We start from the raw sequence: 15,896 nt of genomic DNA, 5'->3' as shown, positions 1-15,896 counted from the left end.
CTCCCTACTGCCTGGAGGCTGAAACATACTGCTGTAACACATTCCCTCCCTACTGCCTCAAGGCTGAAACATACTGCAGTAACACATTCCCTCCCTCCTGTCTGGAGGCTGAAACATACTGCTGTAACACATCCCCTCCCTCCTTTAGATGACACGAGTATCGTACCAGCTAAAGGAGTGTCTAGGTATGTTTAAATGCATGGTGTGAAGATGATGATGATGATGATATTGTTGATGATTATCATGTCTTCACTTTTGTTGTTATTAATGAGAATGATAACGATGATGAGGATTGTTCTAACTATGGTGTTGGTGTATTTTGAGCATAATGGTAAATTTAATGACTTTACTGACAATAATGATATCTTCACTTTGACGTTGTTGTTGTTGTTTTAAACCTTGTTGGGAATTGGCCAATATGAATGGGGCTAAATAGAAATGTTTCTTACAGAGGAAATACGGATAGTATATGCATTACCATGGTAGCACTTAAAAGATAACACCGTTGATTTTATGTGATTTTACATTTACTGTACTTTTCACCGCAATTGTTGATAACGAAATCTGAAAATAGTCTGGATACATTCAGTAACATGATAAGAATATTCTTGGAAAATATGAGGTAGCTGCAACAATGACAAGGGTCTGAGTGAGAGGACTATGTGGTGTTTGCAAGTAGCCACACACCTCTCCAAAGTGTGCACAGTTCCTAATTCATTTCAATGCACTTTTATGACTCGAAGAAGAGCCTTCAACTATAAGGTGTTTTTGAGCTCTCCTAGCTGTGCCATTGAGGAACTAGAGCAAGAACACTTGTAGTTGTTTTGTTTGGAACACAACCCTGCATTCCCCCTTTACACAATTAATGTTGTTGTTTACGCAATTAAAAAACGGCACTTTATAAATCGCAATCTGGGTCATATTGGCATCATTTGAAAGCTTGTTCTCTTGCCGACATGACTAGCTAAGTTATAAACTACAATCTTTCACAGTTATGTGTGCATTGAGGTGTGTGTTAAATGGCAAAATCCTTTGCCCCAATAGATAAACATAGGCTCATTCTGTACAGGACAACCAGGGTAAAACACCATGTCATCTTGTAAAAAACATAGTGATCATAAACGTTGACACGGTATATTATGAGTTTTATGATATGGAAATGTGAAGTGCACATTTGGACTCATTTGGACGGGTATTTGTCTAGCTTGTATGACATCAAAGCAGTATTCATTATATTCCTCAACATCTAATCTTTCAAAATTAGTCGGAGGGATGGGGCAACTTCTTGTCGCGTGCGGTTATCATGTTCAGAACAGCTGTCAGTCAAAACCCATACAGAGCCGTGAAGCGCAGAGCCTGAGCTCTGACATCATTTATAGCATGCTACTGTACAGCCACTGCGTTACAATTTAGGCACTTATCAGTGTCCAAATCTGCCATTTTCAACCCGTATATGAGTATGAGTGTAAAGGGCTACTGATGATGAAGAGATGGTTCTAGGTATGACATTGATGCATTCACATTTATAATGATGCTAATTATGTACTTCTCAGATAGAGTTCAGTGTGTCAAATCGGAGGGCCTGTTGTTCAATTCTAGGACTCTTTTCTCTGTATATATCAATGATGTCGCTCTTGCTGCTGGTGATACTCTGATCCACCTCTACGCAGATGACACCATTCTGTATACATCGGGCCCTTCCTTGGACACTGTGTGAACAAACCTCCAAACGAGCTTCAATCCCATACAACACTCCTTCTGTGGCCTCCAACTGCTCTTAAATGCTAGTAAAACTAAATGCATGCTCTTCAACCGATTGCTGCCCACAACCGCCCGCCCGCCTAGCATCACTACTCTGGATGGTTCTGACTTAGAATATGTGGACAACTACAAATATCTGGGTGTCTGGTTAGTCTGTAAACTCTCCTTCCAGACTCACATGAATAAATCCTCTTTGGGCTAGGGGGTGGTATTTTCACGTCCGGATGAAAAGCATGGCCAAATTAAACTGCCTGCTACTCAGGCCCAGAAGCTAGGATGTTTGGACAAAGTTTACAGGTAACTTATTCGAACATCTGTAGTCATGTTGGGCGAGTTGGAACCAGTGTTTTTCTGAATCAAACGCGCCATTTATTTTGGAGATATAACGACGGAATTTATCGAACAAAAGGACCATTTGTGATGTTTATGGGACATTTTGGAGTGCCAACAGAAGAAGATCTTCAAAGGTAAGGCATGAATTATATCGTTATTTCTGAGTTTTGTGTCGCGCCTGGTGGGTTGAAATGTGATTGTCATGTGTTTGTTTGATGGGGTGCTGTCCTCAGATAATCGCATGGTTTGGTTTCGCCGTAAAGCCTTTTTGAAATCTGCTTTAATTTGGTGTATTGCACTTGTGATTATATCAAAGCTAAATATTTCAATTTTTATTTTTATTTTTTCGCGCTCTGCAATTTCACCAGATGTTGTCGAAACATACCGCTAGCGGAACCCCTAGCCGTAACAGGTTTTAAGCATCTCCAATCCAAAATTAAATCTGGAATCGGCTTCCTATTTCGTAACAAAGCCTCCTTCAATCATGCTGCCTGTCACGTTTTATCAAGGTGGGTGGAATCAGGCGCAGAGATCAGGTTTCAGTGATTCGAACAGTTTATTCTCCGGCGCACAAAAAACACGTTCAACCCAACACACAGGGTGAATAATCCAACACAGGATCAAAATAGACCGGAGAATAAAACACAAGTGCTACACCAAATGACACGAATACAAAAACAATACCGCACAAAACAAGGGCGGGACAACCTACTACATATAAGGACGTTAATTAAACTAAAATACACACAGGTGAAACTAATAAGACAAAACCAACAGACAAACGAAAAAGGGATCGGTAGTAGCTAGTAGGACGGTGACGACGACCGCCGAGCACCGCCCGAATAGGCAGGAGAGCCAACTTCGGCGGAAGTCGTGACACTGCCAAACATACACTCGTAAAACTGACTATCCTACCGATCCTTGACTTCGGCGATGTCATTTACAAAATAGCCTCCAACACTCTACTCAGCAAATTGGATGTAGTCTATCACAGTGCAATCTGTTTTGTCACCAAAGTCCCATATACTACTCACCACTGCGACCTGTATGCTCTCGTTGGCTGGCCTTCGCTTCATATTCGTCGCCAAACCCACTGGCTCCAGGTCATCTATAAATCTTTGCTACGTAAAGCACCGCCTTACCTCAGCTCACTGGTCACCATAGCTACACCCACCGTAGCACACACTCCAGCAGGTATATTTCACTGGTCATCCCCAAAGCCAACACCTCTTCGCTTGCCTTTCCTTCCAGTTCTCTGCTGCCAATGACTGGAATGAATTGACTGGAATGAACTTTAAGCATCAGCTGTTAGATCAGCTTACTGTCCCTGTACACAGCCCATCTGTAAAGAGCACACCCAACTACCTCATCACCATATTGTTATTTATTTTTTGCTCTTTTGCAACCCAGTACCTCTACTTGCACATCACCATCTGCACATCTATCACTCCAGTGTTAATGCTAAATTGTAATTATTTTGCCACTATGGCCTATTTATTGCCTTTCCTCCCTAATCTTACTACATTTACACACACTGTACATAGATTTTTCTATTGTGTTATTGACTGTACGTTTGTTTATGTGTAACTCTGTGCTGTTGTTTTTGTCGCACTGCTTTGCTTTATCTTGGCCAGGATGCAGTTGTAAATGAGAACTTGTTATCAACTAACCTACCTGGTTAAATAAAGGTGAAATAAAAATAAGAAAATGTTTCAGCTATATTAATGGAGTTGTCGACTCACTTCCTGAAAGTGGGAATTCCGTGGATGGATCGTCCAGGAGACACTCCTGATCCTGATCCATGGCTGTGTCCGGAAAGCAGGCTGTCTGTCTCAAACTGGAACGTTCCCTCTGGGTCGCCCGGAACGTCCAGGAATTCCCCATCGCTCCACACCCCCACTGTCCCATCCATGGTCGTGTACTTGATGTCTACGGTAACACTAGTCTGGAATGGAATAGCCGACCAATGAATTAGTCAAAACAAACTAGAAACACACAGATTTCTCATCAAGTGAATACACGACAAGGAACTGTGGCATTGGATTTTTTTTTGACAGCAACTGCCTTTACTACAAACCAAGCCATTTATTTCACTGACAAAGACTGAGGAGGGAAATAAACAAACAATGTCCCCCTTTCCACCTCTCTCTCCCTATCTCGCTCTCTCTGCCCTGCGACCTCCCGGGAGCCAGTAAATCACTGCAGAGCCAGTAAAGTTAAAGGTGTTACCATGGTAACCCTGGATCTTTCAGTGGGAGGCTATAAAAACACTTCTGCTTAGTTAGAACTCAGGTGAGAGTCTGCCGGATGTTTTCCTCCTCTCTCCCTCATCAGGGACAGAGAGGGGTGCAGAGGGGCTGAGAGGTGTGTGTGTGTGTGTGTGTGTGTGTGTGTGTGTGTGTGTGTGTGTGTGTGTGTGTGTGTGTGTGTGTGTGTGTGTGTGTGTGTGTGTGTGTGTGTGTGTGTGTGTGTGTGTGTGTGTGTGGAGAGCCGCACACTCTAGGAGCTCAGATGCAATAATTTCAAAACCAACCTTTCGACAGCCATCAGGTATAATGAGTGTGAGTACCCCCCAGGTCATTCTGGTTACTATGTGTGATATCATCTGAATAACAGAGTCAGCATTCACAGCTCCACTAACACCATTCTCCTAAGCCCTGGGGTAATTTATACAGATGAGCTCTCACACTCTTTATAGTCGTTTCTCTATCCCCCTTTCTATATCTCCCTTGATCTCTCCATCCCTTGCTCCCTCTAGCTTACTCTCTTTTTCATTCCCTTAAACACTGTTCTCTGAATATATGGCTATTGGATCAGTACTCATCTGAGCTCCATAAAATACGGTATATACTGTAAATACATGTGTGCTGTCCATAGACCAGTATGGAGGATTCCCACTCTTATGGATGAAGACCTGTAGACTGATCTGGGACCAGTGCAGGGACTTACCCGTATGGCGGTGTTGTTGTCATCGATGAGTGTGTCTGTCACCTCCAGCTGCCCCTCCTCCGCCACCTTCTGTAGAACCATCCGGAAGGTTCCAATGACTCTGGAACAACAAAATCACAAAAACCATAAACAATCAAACCATAGTGGGTTAGTGGGTTAGAACCCATTAGTTGATCAACGCTATAGATCCTCCCCCAGCAGGTCATGATGCAGGGCTGTGTCTTAGCTAGAAACATTGGTATAGTCTGTTTGATGGGTCACAGAGAATCTCAGAAAGACAGACAGAAATTGACAGTGCACTGCACATAGAATGAGCCTTAATCTCTTGAACCTCTTTAACAGTGGGTTTTGGTGGGTTACATTGAATCAGTGTGATAGTGTTGTCCTCACACAGCTTGCACCATCTTCCTCTTCCTCCCCTCTATGTTCTCTCTCTCTCTCCACCTTCTTGTTGACTATCTCATAATCCCATACAGTATGTCTCTACCATCCACCATAAGTCTTTCTGTCTATTTCAGTCTTTCGTCTCTGGCTCCTGTCTCTTCTCCCTCTGCCTGCATGGTGTGTAGGCAAGTGGCTGTGTTTGTGTGTGTTTGTGTGTGTGTGTTTGTGTATACGCGCACGTGCATGTGTGTGTGTGGGCAGAGTGATGGAGATTGGCTCTGACAGGCAGGGATAGTGTGTCATTGTCGCAACCCGCTACAGCAACTAACCAGTAAAGACTGGCAGACTATGAGTAATCGGCTACTATTAAATCTCAGCTACAGAGCTACTGAGAGAGATATATATACACACCACACCAACCTTTGGCCGGTGAGGAATTTGTGAAGTTGAGTTGCATTCAACCCTCCCCCAACATACCAACACCAAACAGTTATATCCATATTGTTTTCTCATTAGCTGCTTTCGCTGTTTTAACAAAGTGTCTAAGAAAACTTCAGTGATTTATTCCCACTAACTTTAGGGTTTAACTTCCTGTCTATAAGCAAAGTTCCCAGAAATATACAGTGGCTTGCGAAAGTATTCACCCCCCTTGGCATTTTTCCTATTTTATTGCCTTACAACATGGGATTAAAATAGGGGGGGTTGTATCATTTGATTTACACAACAAGCATATCACTTTTAAGATAATTTTTTTATTTTTTATTGTGAAACAAACAAGAAAGAAAACCAAAAAACTAAAAACTTGAGCATGCATAACTATTCACCCCCCAAAGTCAATACTTTGTAGAACCACCTTTTGCAGCAATTACAGATGCAAGTCTCTTGGGGTTTGTCTCTATAAGCTTGGCACATCTAGCCACTGGGATTCCATTCTTCAAGGCAAAACTACTCCAGCTCCTTCAAGTTGGAGGGTTCCACTGATGTACAGCAATTTTAAGTCATACCACAGATTCTCAATTTGTTTGAGGTCTGGGCTGTGACTAGGCCATTCCAAGACATTTAAACGTTTCCCCTTAAACCACTCGAGTGTTGCTTTAACAGTATGCTTAGGGCCATTGTCCTGCTGGAAGGTGAACCTCCGTCCCAGTCTCAAATCTCTGGAAGACCGAAACAGGGTTTTTTTCTCTCACTTTTTGTGTATGTCCGTTACATGAAATCCAAATAAAAATCCATTTAAATTACAGGTTGTAATGCAACAAAATAGGAAAAATGCCAAGGGAATTATTTTGCAAGGCACTGTATATGAATTTTTTACTTTTATTTAATTGCTTTGGATTGAAACAAAAGCTTCCAAAATACTTAAGTTGGGAGATAGTTCCAATTCTGTAACAGCCCTGAGTCTCAGCACGTACCAGACTGCTTAGAGAGATATGGGTTTCAGGGCCTCCCAAGTGGTGCAGTGGTCTAAGGCACTGGATCACAATGATAGCTGTGCCACTAGAGATTCTGCGTTCGAGTCCAAAACTATGGGTTTCACTCTGTATGAGCAACAGCTATAAAGGCTTAATTAAGCCTTCATAGTGCATTTACAACAAAGTCTCACGTAAGAATTAGACATTCATCTATGTTTCTCAAATTTCGAAGTTGTTCCAAACGTCAAATTTCGAAGTTAAGTTTAGGCATTAACTCAGAAATCTCAAGGTTAGGCATTAACTCTGAAGGGTTAAGGTAAGGGTTAAGGTTTGGGATGGGCTTAAACTAAAAATCTCCAAAAAAATAATATATCACTGGATTTGAACATGCAACCTTTGGCACAAGAGGCAGCTGCTTTCTACATCAACCAAATGTTTGTAAGGCCTTCATAGATAGTACACAAATAATTTACGAGAAAATGGAATTCGCTGTTCATTTCAAGTGGGAGTGAAACGTGGTATTCAGTCAGAGAATTACAGAGGATGTGAATAATTTATATAGTCCCCCCACCAAGTCACACATCACAAACACAGTATATTGGAACCCATTAGGTTGCTCCTGCCACATGCCTAATGATCATACACCCAAACAACCTTAATTGTCAAGGATTTCCTCCCCTTCATCTGAAGAGGAGAGGCGAGAAGGATCGGAGGACCAATATGCGGCGTGGTAAGTGTCCATGGTTCTTTTAATATGTAAATGTACACATGAACACTACAAAACAATAAACATGGAACGTGTGAAACCCTAAACAGTCCTATCTGGTGCAAAGACAGAGACAGGAACAAACACCCACAAACACACAGTGAAACCCAGGCTACCTAAGTATGATTCTCAATCAGAGACAACTAATGACACCTGCCTCTGATTGAGAACCATACTAGGCCGAAACATAGAAATGCCCCAAAACATAGAAAAACAAACATAGACTGCCCACCCAACTCACGCCCTGACCATACTAAATAATGACAAAAACAAAGGAAATAAAGGTCAGAACGTGACATTAATACACACACACACACATCCACTGGGAGCCCAACTACACACACTAGAAGCCACACTGACGGATCTGGAAGGGCAACCAGTCAATGGCATTACAGCCTGGCACATACACAAACACACACACGCCTTTAGGACCTTTACAAACTGAGCAAACAGACTTTAACCTAATCAAAGACTTAACTCAACAGGAGAAGTTCTCCCTTGAGAAAGATATCCCAACCCCGAGCAGGTCAGACCAGACCTCTTCATTATATAACTCCACAGACGAGCCACCCCCAGCGGAAAGTCAACCCCCCAGCACAGAGTACTACTCCCTCATTGAAATGAAGGATATATTTACCCAGCTGGAGGTAAAGCATGTGGAGCTGGAACAGCAGGTGATTACACTCCAGTCAGCACAGACCCAGACAACAGTCCAGCACAACAACACCCCCTTAACCAGACCCGGAGAGCTGGAGGTGGAGAGAGACATACTGTATCTGCACTTAGGACTGTGGTGAGACAACTTTAACAAGATAAAAAGCATGAGCAGGAGAAGAACAGAGCACTAGAGGAGAGGATCAGACTGCTGGAGGAGAGGGTGAGGGGGATGACGTGTGACAGAGAACAACCCACTAGAGAGGTGACCACCCCCACATAGAAGCCAGCAGAACAGCCCACCTCAGCTCCCAACAAGTCTCGACACCACAGCGAAACAGTCCACCCCAGAGCCTGACCATAGCCTCGAAATCCTAGCGGGACAAACAAATGAAGAACCCCAAGCCCAGGGGATTTCACCCCCTCTGAGCACCCCCTGTGTCAGCCACCCAGATAGCCCTCCTGACAACCCTTGCACACCCACTGAGGACATACACAAGACACAGATTGTACTCCTTATGGACTCAAATGGGAAATATATACAAAAAAAATACATGTTTTCCCAAACACAGTGTGTCTAAAAGATGGTGTCCAAACACCTAGCACGCCCTAGACCGTCTGTCTGAGGACCAACTAGGTTCACCTAGTGTAACAGCTCTCCTCTTCGTCTGATGATGAGGAATAGGAATCATCGGGCCAACACACAGCGTGGTAAGTGTTCATAGTAAATTTAACTAAATAAACTGAACACTGAATGACAAAAACAACAAAGAGCGTGAACGACACGAAACAGTCGTGTAAGGTGAAAAACGCAAAACAGAAAGCAACTACCCACAAACACAGGTGGGTACAGGCTACCGAAGTATGGTTCTCAATCAGAGACAACGATGGACAACTGCCTCTGATTGGGAAACATACCAGGCCAAACACATAGAAATACAACACACAGAACAAAACATAGAATGAAAAACATAGAATTCGCACCCCAACTCACGCCCTGACCAAACCAAAATAGAGACATAAAAAAGGAACTAAGGTCAGGATGTGACACCTAGCCACATAATAATACACACAGGCACAAACGACCTCAGAGCCCAGCAGGAAAGGGTGGCCAAATAACTCAAGGGAGTGATAGAAAAAGCTTGTTCTACTTTCCCTAACTATCCACCCTGCTACCACGAAAAGACTTCCACCCTGCTACCATAAGCGCAAGTATTTCCCGTGACTGTGCCTTAAAACCAAATGTTTACCTGACCCGCCACTCCAACCTGGACTTGAACAGCCTTTATGACCAGGTCCACCGATACAAGGCAGCAGTGCTCACCTTCACCCAGACCCTAAAGGACATCGCTCTCAAACTTACAGTTGAAGTCAGAAGTTTACATATACTTCTGTTGGAGTCATTAAAACTATTTTTTCAACCACTCCACAAATTTCTTGTTAACCAACTATAGATCTGGCAAGTCGGTTAGGACATATAGTCATTTTTCCAACAATTGTTTAAAGACAGATTATTTCAATTATAATTCACTGTATCACAATTCTAGTGGGTCAGAAGTTTACATACACTAAGTTGACAATGCCTTTAAACAGCTTGTAGAATTCCAGAAAATGCTGTCATGGCTTTAGAAGCTTCTGATAAGCTAATTGACATTATTTGAGTCAATTGAAGGTGTACCTGTGGGTGTATTTCAAGGCCTACCTTCAAACTCAGTGCCTCTTTGCTTGACATCATGGGAACATCTAAATAAATCAGCCAAGACCTCAGGAAAAGAAATGTAGACATCCACAAGTCTGGTTCATCCTTGGGAGCAATTTCCAAATGCCTGAAGTACCAAGTTCATCTGTACAAACAATAGTACGCAAGTGTAAACACCATGGGACCATGTAGATGTCATACTGCTCAGGAAGGAGACGCATTCTGTCTCCTAGAGATGAACTTACTTTGGTACGAAAGGTGCAAATCAATCCCAGAACAACAGCAAAGGACCATGTGAAGATGGAGGAAACAGGTACAAAAGTATCTATATCCACAGTAAAACGAGTCCTATATTGACATAGCCTGAAAGGCCACTCAGCAAGGAAGAAGCCAATGCTCCAAAATCGGCATAAAAAAAGCCAGACTATGGTTTGTAACTGCACATGGGGACAAAGATCGTACTTTTCGGAGAAATGTCCTCTGGTCTGATGAAACAAAAATAGAACTGTTTGGCCATAATGACCATTGTTATGTTTGGAGGAAAAAGGGGGAGGCTTGCAAGCCGAAGAACACCATCTCAACTGTGAAGCTCGGGTGTGGCAGCATCATGTTGTGGGGGTGCTTTGCTGCAGGAGGGACTGGTGCACTTCACAAAATAAATGGAATCATGAGGACGGAAAATTCTGTGGATATATTGAAGCAACATCTCAAGACATCAGTCAGGAAGTTAAAGCTTGGTCACAAATGGGTCTTCCAAATGAACAATGACCCCAAGCGTACTTGCAAAGTTATGGCTTAAGGACAACAAAGTCAAGGTATTGGAATTGCCATCACAAAGCCCTGACCTCAATCCTATAGAAAATTCTGGGCAGAACTGAAAAAGCATGTGCGAACAAGGAGGCCTACAAACCTGATTCAGTTACACCAGCTCTGTCAGGAGGAATGGGCTAAAATTCACCCAACTCACAGTGGGGCAAAAAAAGTATTTAGTCAGCCACCAATTGTGCAAGTTCTCCCACTTAAAAAGATGAGAGAGGCCTGTAATGTTCATCATAGATACACTTAAACTATGACAGACAAAATTAGGGGAAAAAATCCAGAAAATCACATTGTAGAATTTTTAATGAATTTATTTGCAAATTATGGTGGAAAATAAGTATTTGGTCAATAACAAAAGTTTATCTCAATACTTTGTTATATACCCTTTGTTGGCAATGACAGAGGTCAGACGTTTTCTGTAAGTCTTCACAAGGTTTTCACACACTGTTGCTGGTATTTTGGCCCATTCCTCCATGCAGATCTCCTCTAGAGCAATGATGTTTTGGGGCTGTTGCTGGGCAACATGGACTTTCAACTCCCTCCAAAGATGTTCTATGGGGTTGAGATCTGGAGACGGGCTAGGCCACTCCAGGACCTTGAAATGCTTCTTACGAAGCCACTCCTTTGTTGCCCGGGCAGTGTGTTTGGGATGATTGTCATGCTGAAAGACCCAGCCACGTTTCATCTTCAATGCCCTTGCTGATGGAAGGAGGTTTTCACTCAAAATCTCACGATACATGGCCCCATTCATTCTTTCCTTTACACGGATCAGTCGTCCTGGTCCCTTTGCAGAAAAACAGCCCCAAAGCATGATGTTTCCACCCCCATGCTTCACAGTAGGGATGGTGTTCTTTGGAGGCAACTCAGCATTCTTTGTCCTCCAAACACAACGAGTTGAGTTTTTGAGTTTTCATTCACTAGGTCCCCCATGTGGTTCTGGGATTTTTGCTCACCGCTCGTGATCATTTTGACCACACGGGGTGAGATCTTGCGTGGAGCCCCAGATCGAGGGAGATTATCAGTGGTCTTGTATGTCTTCCATTTCCTAATAATTGCTCCCACAGTTGATTTCTTAAAAACCAAGCTGCTTACCTATTGCAGATTCAGTCTTCCCAGCCTGGTGCAGGTCTACAATTTTGTTTCTGGTGTCCTTTGACAGCTCTTTGGTCTTGGCCATAGTGGAGTTTGGAGTGTGACTGTTTGAGGTTGTGGACAGGTGTCTTTTATACTGATAACAAGTTCAAACGGGTGCCATTAATACAGGTAATGAGTGGAGGACAGAGGAGCCTCTTAAAGAAGAAGTTACAGGTCTGTGAGAGACAGAAATCTTGCTTGTTTGTAGGTGACCAAATACTTATTTTCCACCATAATTTGCAAATAAATTCATTAAAAATCCTACAATGTGATTTTCTGGATTTTTTTTCTCAATTTGTCTGACATAATGGAAGTTTACATATGATGGAAATTACTGGGAGTGGGAGAACTTGCACAATTGGTGGCTGACTAAGTACTTTTTTGCCCCACTGTATTTTGGGAAACTTTTGGAAGGCTAACTGAGATGTTTAATCCAAGTTAAACAATATAAAGCCAATGCTACCAAATACTAATTGAGTGTATGTAAACTGCTGACCCACTGGGAATGTGATGAAAGGAACAAAAGCTGAAATAAATCATTTTCTCTACCATTATTCTGACATTTCACATTCTCAAAATAAAGTGGTGATCCTAACTGGCCTAAGACAGGGCATCTTTACTAGGATTAAATGTCAGGAGTTGTGAAAAACTGAGTTTAAATGTCTTTGGCTAAGGTGTATGTAAACCTCCGACTTCAACTGTATATCCCCCACTAGAATCCCCATACTTTAATGAAGACAGCTTTTCCATCCTGAAGGGGGAAATCAATCCAGGCCCAGGGACATGTACTAGTCTGTGGTGACATAAATGCCAGAAACGGACAAAAAGCTGACACCCTCAGCACACAGGGGGACAAACACCTCCCCATATGCCCCCCTAGGCACAACTATGACAACTTAACCAACAAAAACAGGTCACAACTCCTGCAGCTCTGTCAAACACTGGTTATATACATAGTCAATGGTAGGCTTTGAGGGGACTCCTATGGTAGGTAGTAGGTACACATATAGCTCATCTCTTGGCAGTAGTTCTGTAGACTACTTTATCACTGACCTCAACCCAGAGTCTCTCAGAGCGTTCACAGCCAGCCCACTGACACCCCTATCAGACCACAGCAAAATCACACTCTACTTGAACAGAGCAATAGTCAATCATTAGGCATCAAAGCAAAAGGAACTGAGTAATATTAATCATATAAATAATGCATGCAGAGCAGAATTAGGCCAATATCGGCCGATTATCCAAATCTAGAAAAGAGCGGTTAAATTCTACTACCACCTAAAAGGAAATGATTCCCAAACCTTCCATAACAATGCCATCACCTTCAGAGAGATGAACCTGGAGAAGAGTCCCCTAAGCAAGCTGGTCCTGGGGCTCTGTTCATAAACACAAACAGACCTCACAGAGCCCCAGGACAGCAACACAATTAGACCCAACCAAATCATGAGAAAACAAAAGATAATTACTTAACACATTGGAAGGAATTAACAAAATAACAGAGCAAACTAGAATGCTATTTGGCCCTGAACAGAGAGTACACAATGGCAGAATACCTGACCACTGTGACTGACACAAACTTAAGGAAAGCTTTGACTATGTACAGACTCAGTGAGCACAGCCTTGCTATTGAGAAAGGCCGCCGTAGGCAGACCTGGCTCTCAAGAGAAGACAGACTATGTGCACACTGCCCACAAAATGAAGTGGAAACTGAGCTGCACTTCCTAACCTCCTGCCAAATGAAGAACAAACATCATTGTAAATACAACCCATATTTATGTTTATTTATTTTCCCTTTTGTACTTCAACCATTTGAAAATCGTTACAACACTGTATATATATAATATGACATTTGTAATGTTTTTATTATTTTGGAACGTCTGAATGTAATGTTTACTGTAAATCTTTATTGTTTATTTAACTTTTGTATATTATCTACTTCACTTGCTCTGGCAATGTTAACATGTGTTTCCCATGCCAATAAAGCCCCTTGAATTGAATTTAATTTAATTGAGAGAGAGAGAGAGAGAGAGAGAGAGAGAGAGAGAGAGAGAGAGAGAGGCAGTGACATTAATAGCCATGGCTATTAGATCCTATCAGTAGAAGACAATCACAAACCATCATTGTGTTTATCACTCTAACTACTCTTTAGCTCTGTCTCCCTTTTCCCTTCCCCACCCATGTATATTTCTCTCTCTCTCTCTCTCTCTCTCTCTCTCTCTCCTTTGCCCCCTCTCTCCCTTCCTCTCTCCGTGTCTGTTCTCTCACTTTCTCCTCCCTCCTAAGAGATGGATGCAATATGCAGCAGAAACTGAAGTGTAACAATAATAACAACTGCAGCCAAATGAAGTAAACAGCCAGCACAGACATATAATTCAATAGAGGACAAATGTCATGGAGACAGAAACAGAACCCTACTCCAGATTTGATCCTCACTGTAACTAATCATTCCACCTCCAGCACATACAGCCAGGCTTCATCTGGAAGTAGCTAAGTCTTCCCACACTGTAACACCATATGGTATGTCCCTTTTGGGCTCATAGCCAAAATACCTAGGATGATTCTCTATGGAGTATAGTTTTTCTATTTTTTACAAGAAACTAAAAACTATTCATGTACCCTCCTCTACTGTTCTCTCTTCTCCAAGCCTCTCCTCTATCCTCCCCCGTCTTTATCTCTTTTCTACTCTGTCCTTTTGTTATATAACGGTGATCGATACCTCCTCAGAAAAGTGAACTGTTTGTTAGTCCCTTTCAGCCACTCCTGTGTACTCCTGAATAATAGAATAAGAACAGCCTATCAGGTTCTGGCTCACTTTTTGGCTCTTCAAAAGGTGCCATTCATTATTGATCCTTGCCTGCCAAACAATTTACTTTCACCTACTTCATAATTCAAAGCAGAGTTCCTCTCTTTATTCCTTCTCAAGTCAATTTCATTTTTCTAATCTAGATCAACCCTCAAAGTCTGAAGTGTGCTAGCTTCCATCAGGCAATGAATTCAATTAAAGGAGAAGTTGTATTTCTTACACAAAGAAAACCCCACAAACAAAGGCTTCAAAAACACCCAAATACGTTGTTTTATAAAGGGCAAAGTTCTCAGTACAGATGAAGAACACATGAAATTCCATTTTGTTGCGACTCGAGTGATGCGTCCTTCCATTCTGCAGGTAACTGAGAAAATAACTGAGCAAATAAAGGAAACCCTTGAATAAGCAAAGGGATACAAAGCATATTGAAATCATGGGGTGCTTCTACACAGGAAGATACAGACACAGAATCTATGCCAGGGGGCATTGAAGCTGTTCTGGCAGCTCATGGATGCCCAACGCCCTATTAAGACACTTTATGTTGGGGTTTCCTTTCTTTTGGCAGTGACCTGTTGCAGCAGGCTACATGGACGGGAACAGCTGGATAGGGGGAAGTGATTTGCTGTTTGGGGTAAGTTTCTCAAAATCATGTGAAATCACAAAAAAAGGTGTCTGAACCATTCTACTGTATAGCCTGCCATTTACTATAGAGATTGGGTTATAGAAAATAAAACTTCCTTAAGGCTTGACTACAAGAATATGTTTTGCTCTTAGAAGAAATGACTGTAGAGAAGACCTTGGAATATGAAAACAAACCACAGGCTGTTTAGTATTCTCCCATGGAAACGACTGTACTGTATGCTCTTGGTAAGAAGGAGAAATGAAGCTTGAAACGGATTTACTTTTGATTGTCATATTACTAAGCACTTCCCCCTGTTGGCCAGTTAGACTAATAAATAACACACATGCCCCCTCCCCCCCCCCTCTCTCGCTCCTAGCTCCTCCCCTATATTGTCTGCCACCCCTGTACCTGTGTGGTTATTTTGATGGTGTGGCTGTGCCACTGTGCAAACTTTCGAGACAGTAACTGTGTGTTGATGAGTGCTCGATGTGAGGGGAATGAAAACGACCCTCTGCACTTTACCAAGGACAGAGAAGTATTGGGGGATGGAGGAGTGAGGA

At 42.4% G+C, this 15,896-nt stretch overlaps 1 protein-coding gene across 13 annotated transcripts in view; it reads right to left on the bottom strand.

Annotated features, from left to right (window-relative positions):
* otofa (otoferlin a) overlaps positions 1 to 15,896 on the bottom strand; it is a 128,033-nt gene that overhangs the window by 79,205 nt on the left and 32,932 nt on the right. For all 13 annotated transcript variants that reach the window (XM_042300877.1, XM_042300882.1, XM_024378348.2 and 10 more), the window contains 2 exons: positions 5,044 to 5,143; positions 3,837 to 4,039 (listed from right to left, as the gene is read on the bottom strand). In XM_042300877.1, coding sequence (XP_042156811.1) covers positions 3,837 to 4,039; positions 5,044 to 5,143 — 303 coding nt within the window. The remainder of the gene's footprint in view (positions 1 to 3,836; positions 4,040 to 5,043; positions 5,144 to 15,896) is intronic.

This window comes from Oncorhynchus tshawytscha, linkage group LG18 (genome assembly GCF_018296145.1).
Source record: "Oncorhynchus tshawytscha isolate Ot180627B linkage group LG18, Otsh_v2.0, whole genome shotgun sequence".
Taxonomy (NCBI): Eukaryota; Metazoa; Chordata; class Actinopteri; order Salmoniformes; family Salmonidae; genus Oncorhynchus; species Oncorhynchus tshawytscha.
Note: the sequence above shows the minus strand (reverse complement) of the source record. Positions and strands in the feature narration are given on the sequence as shown.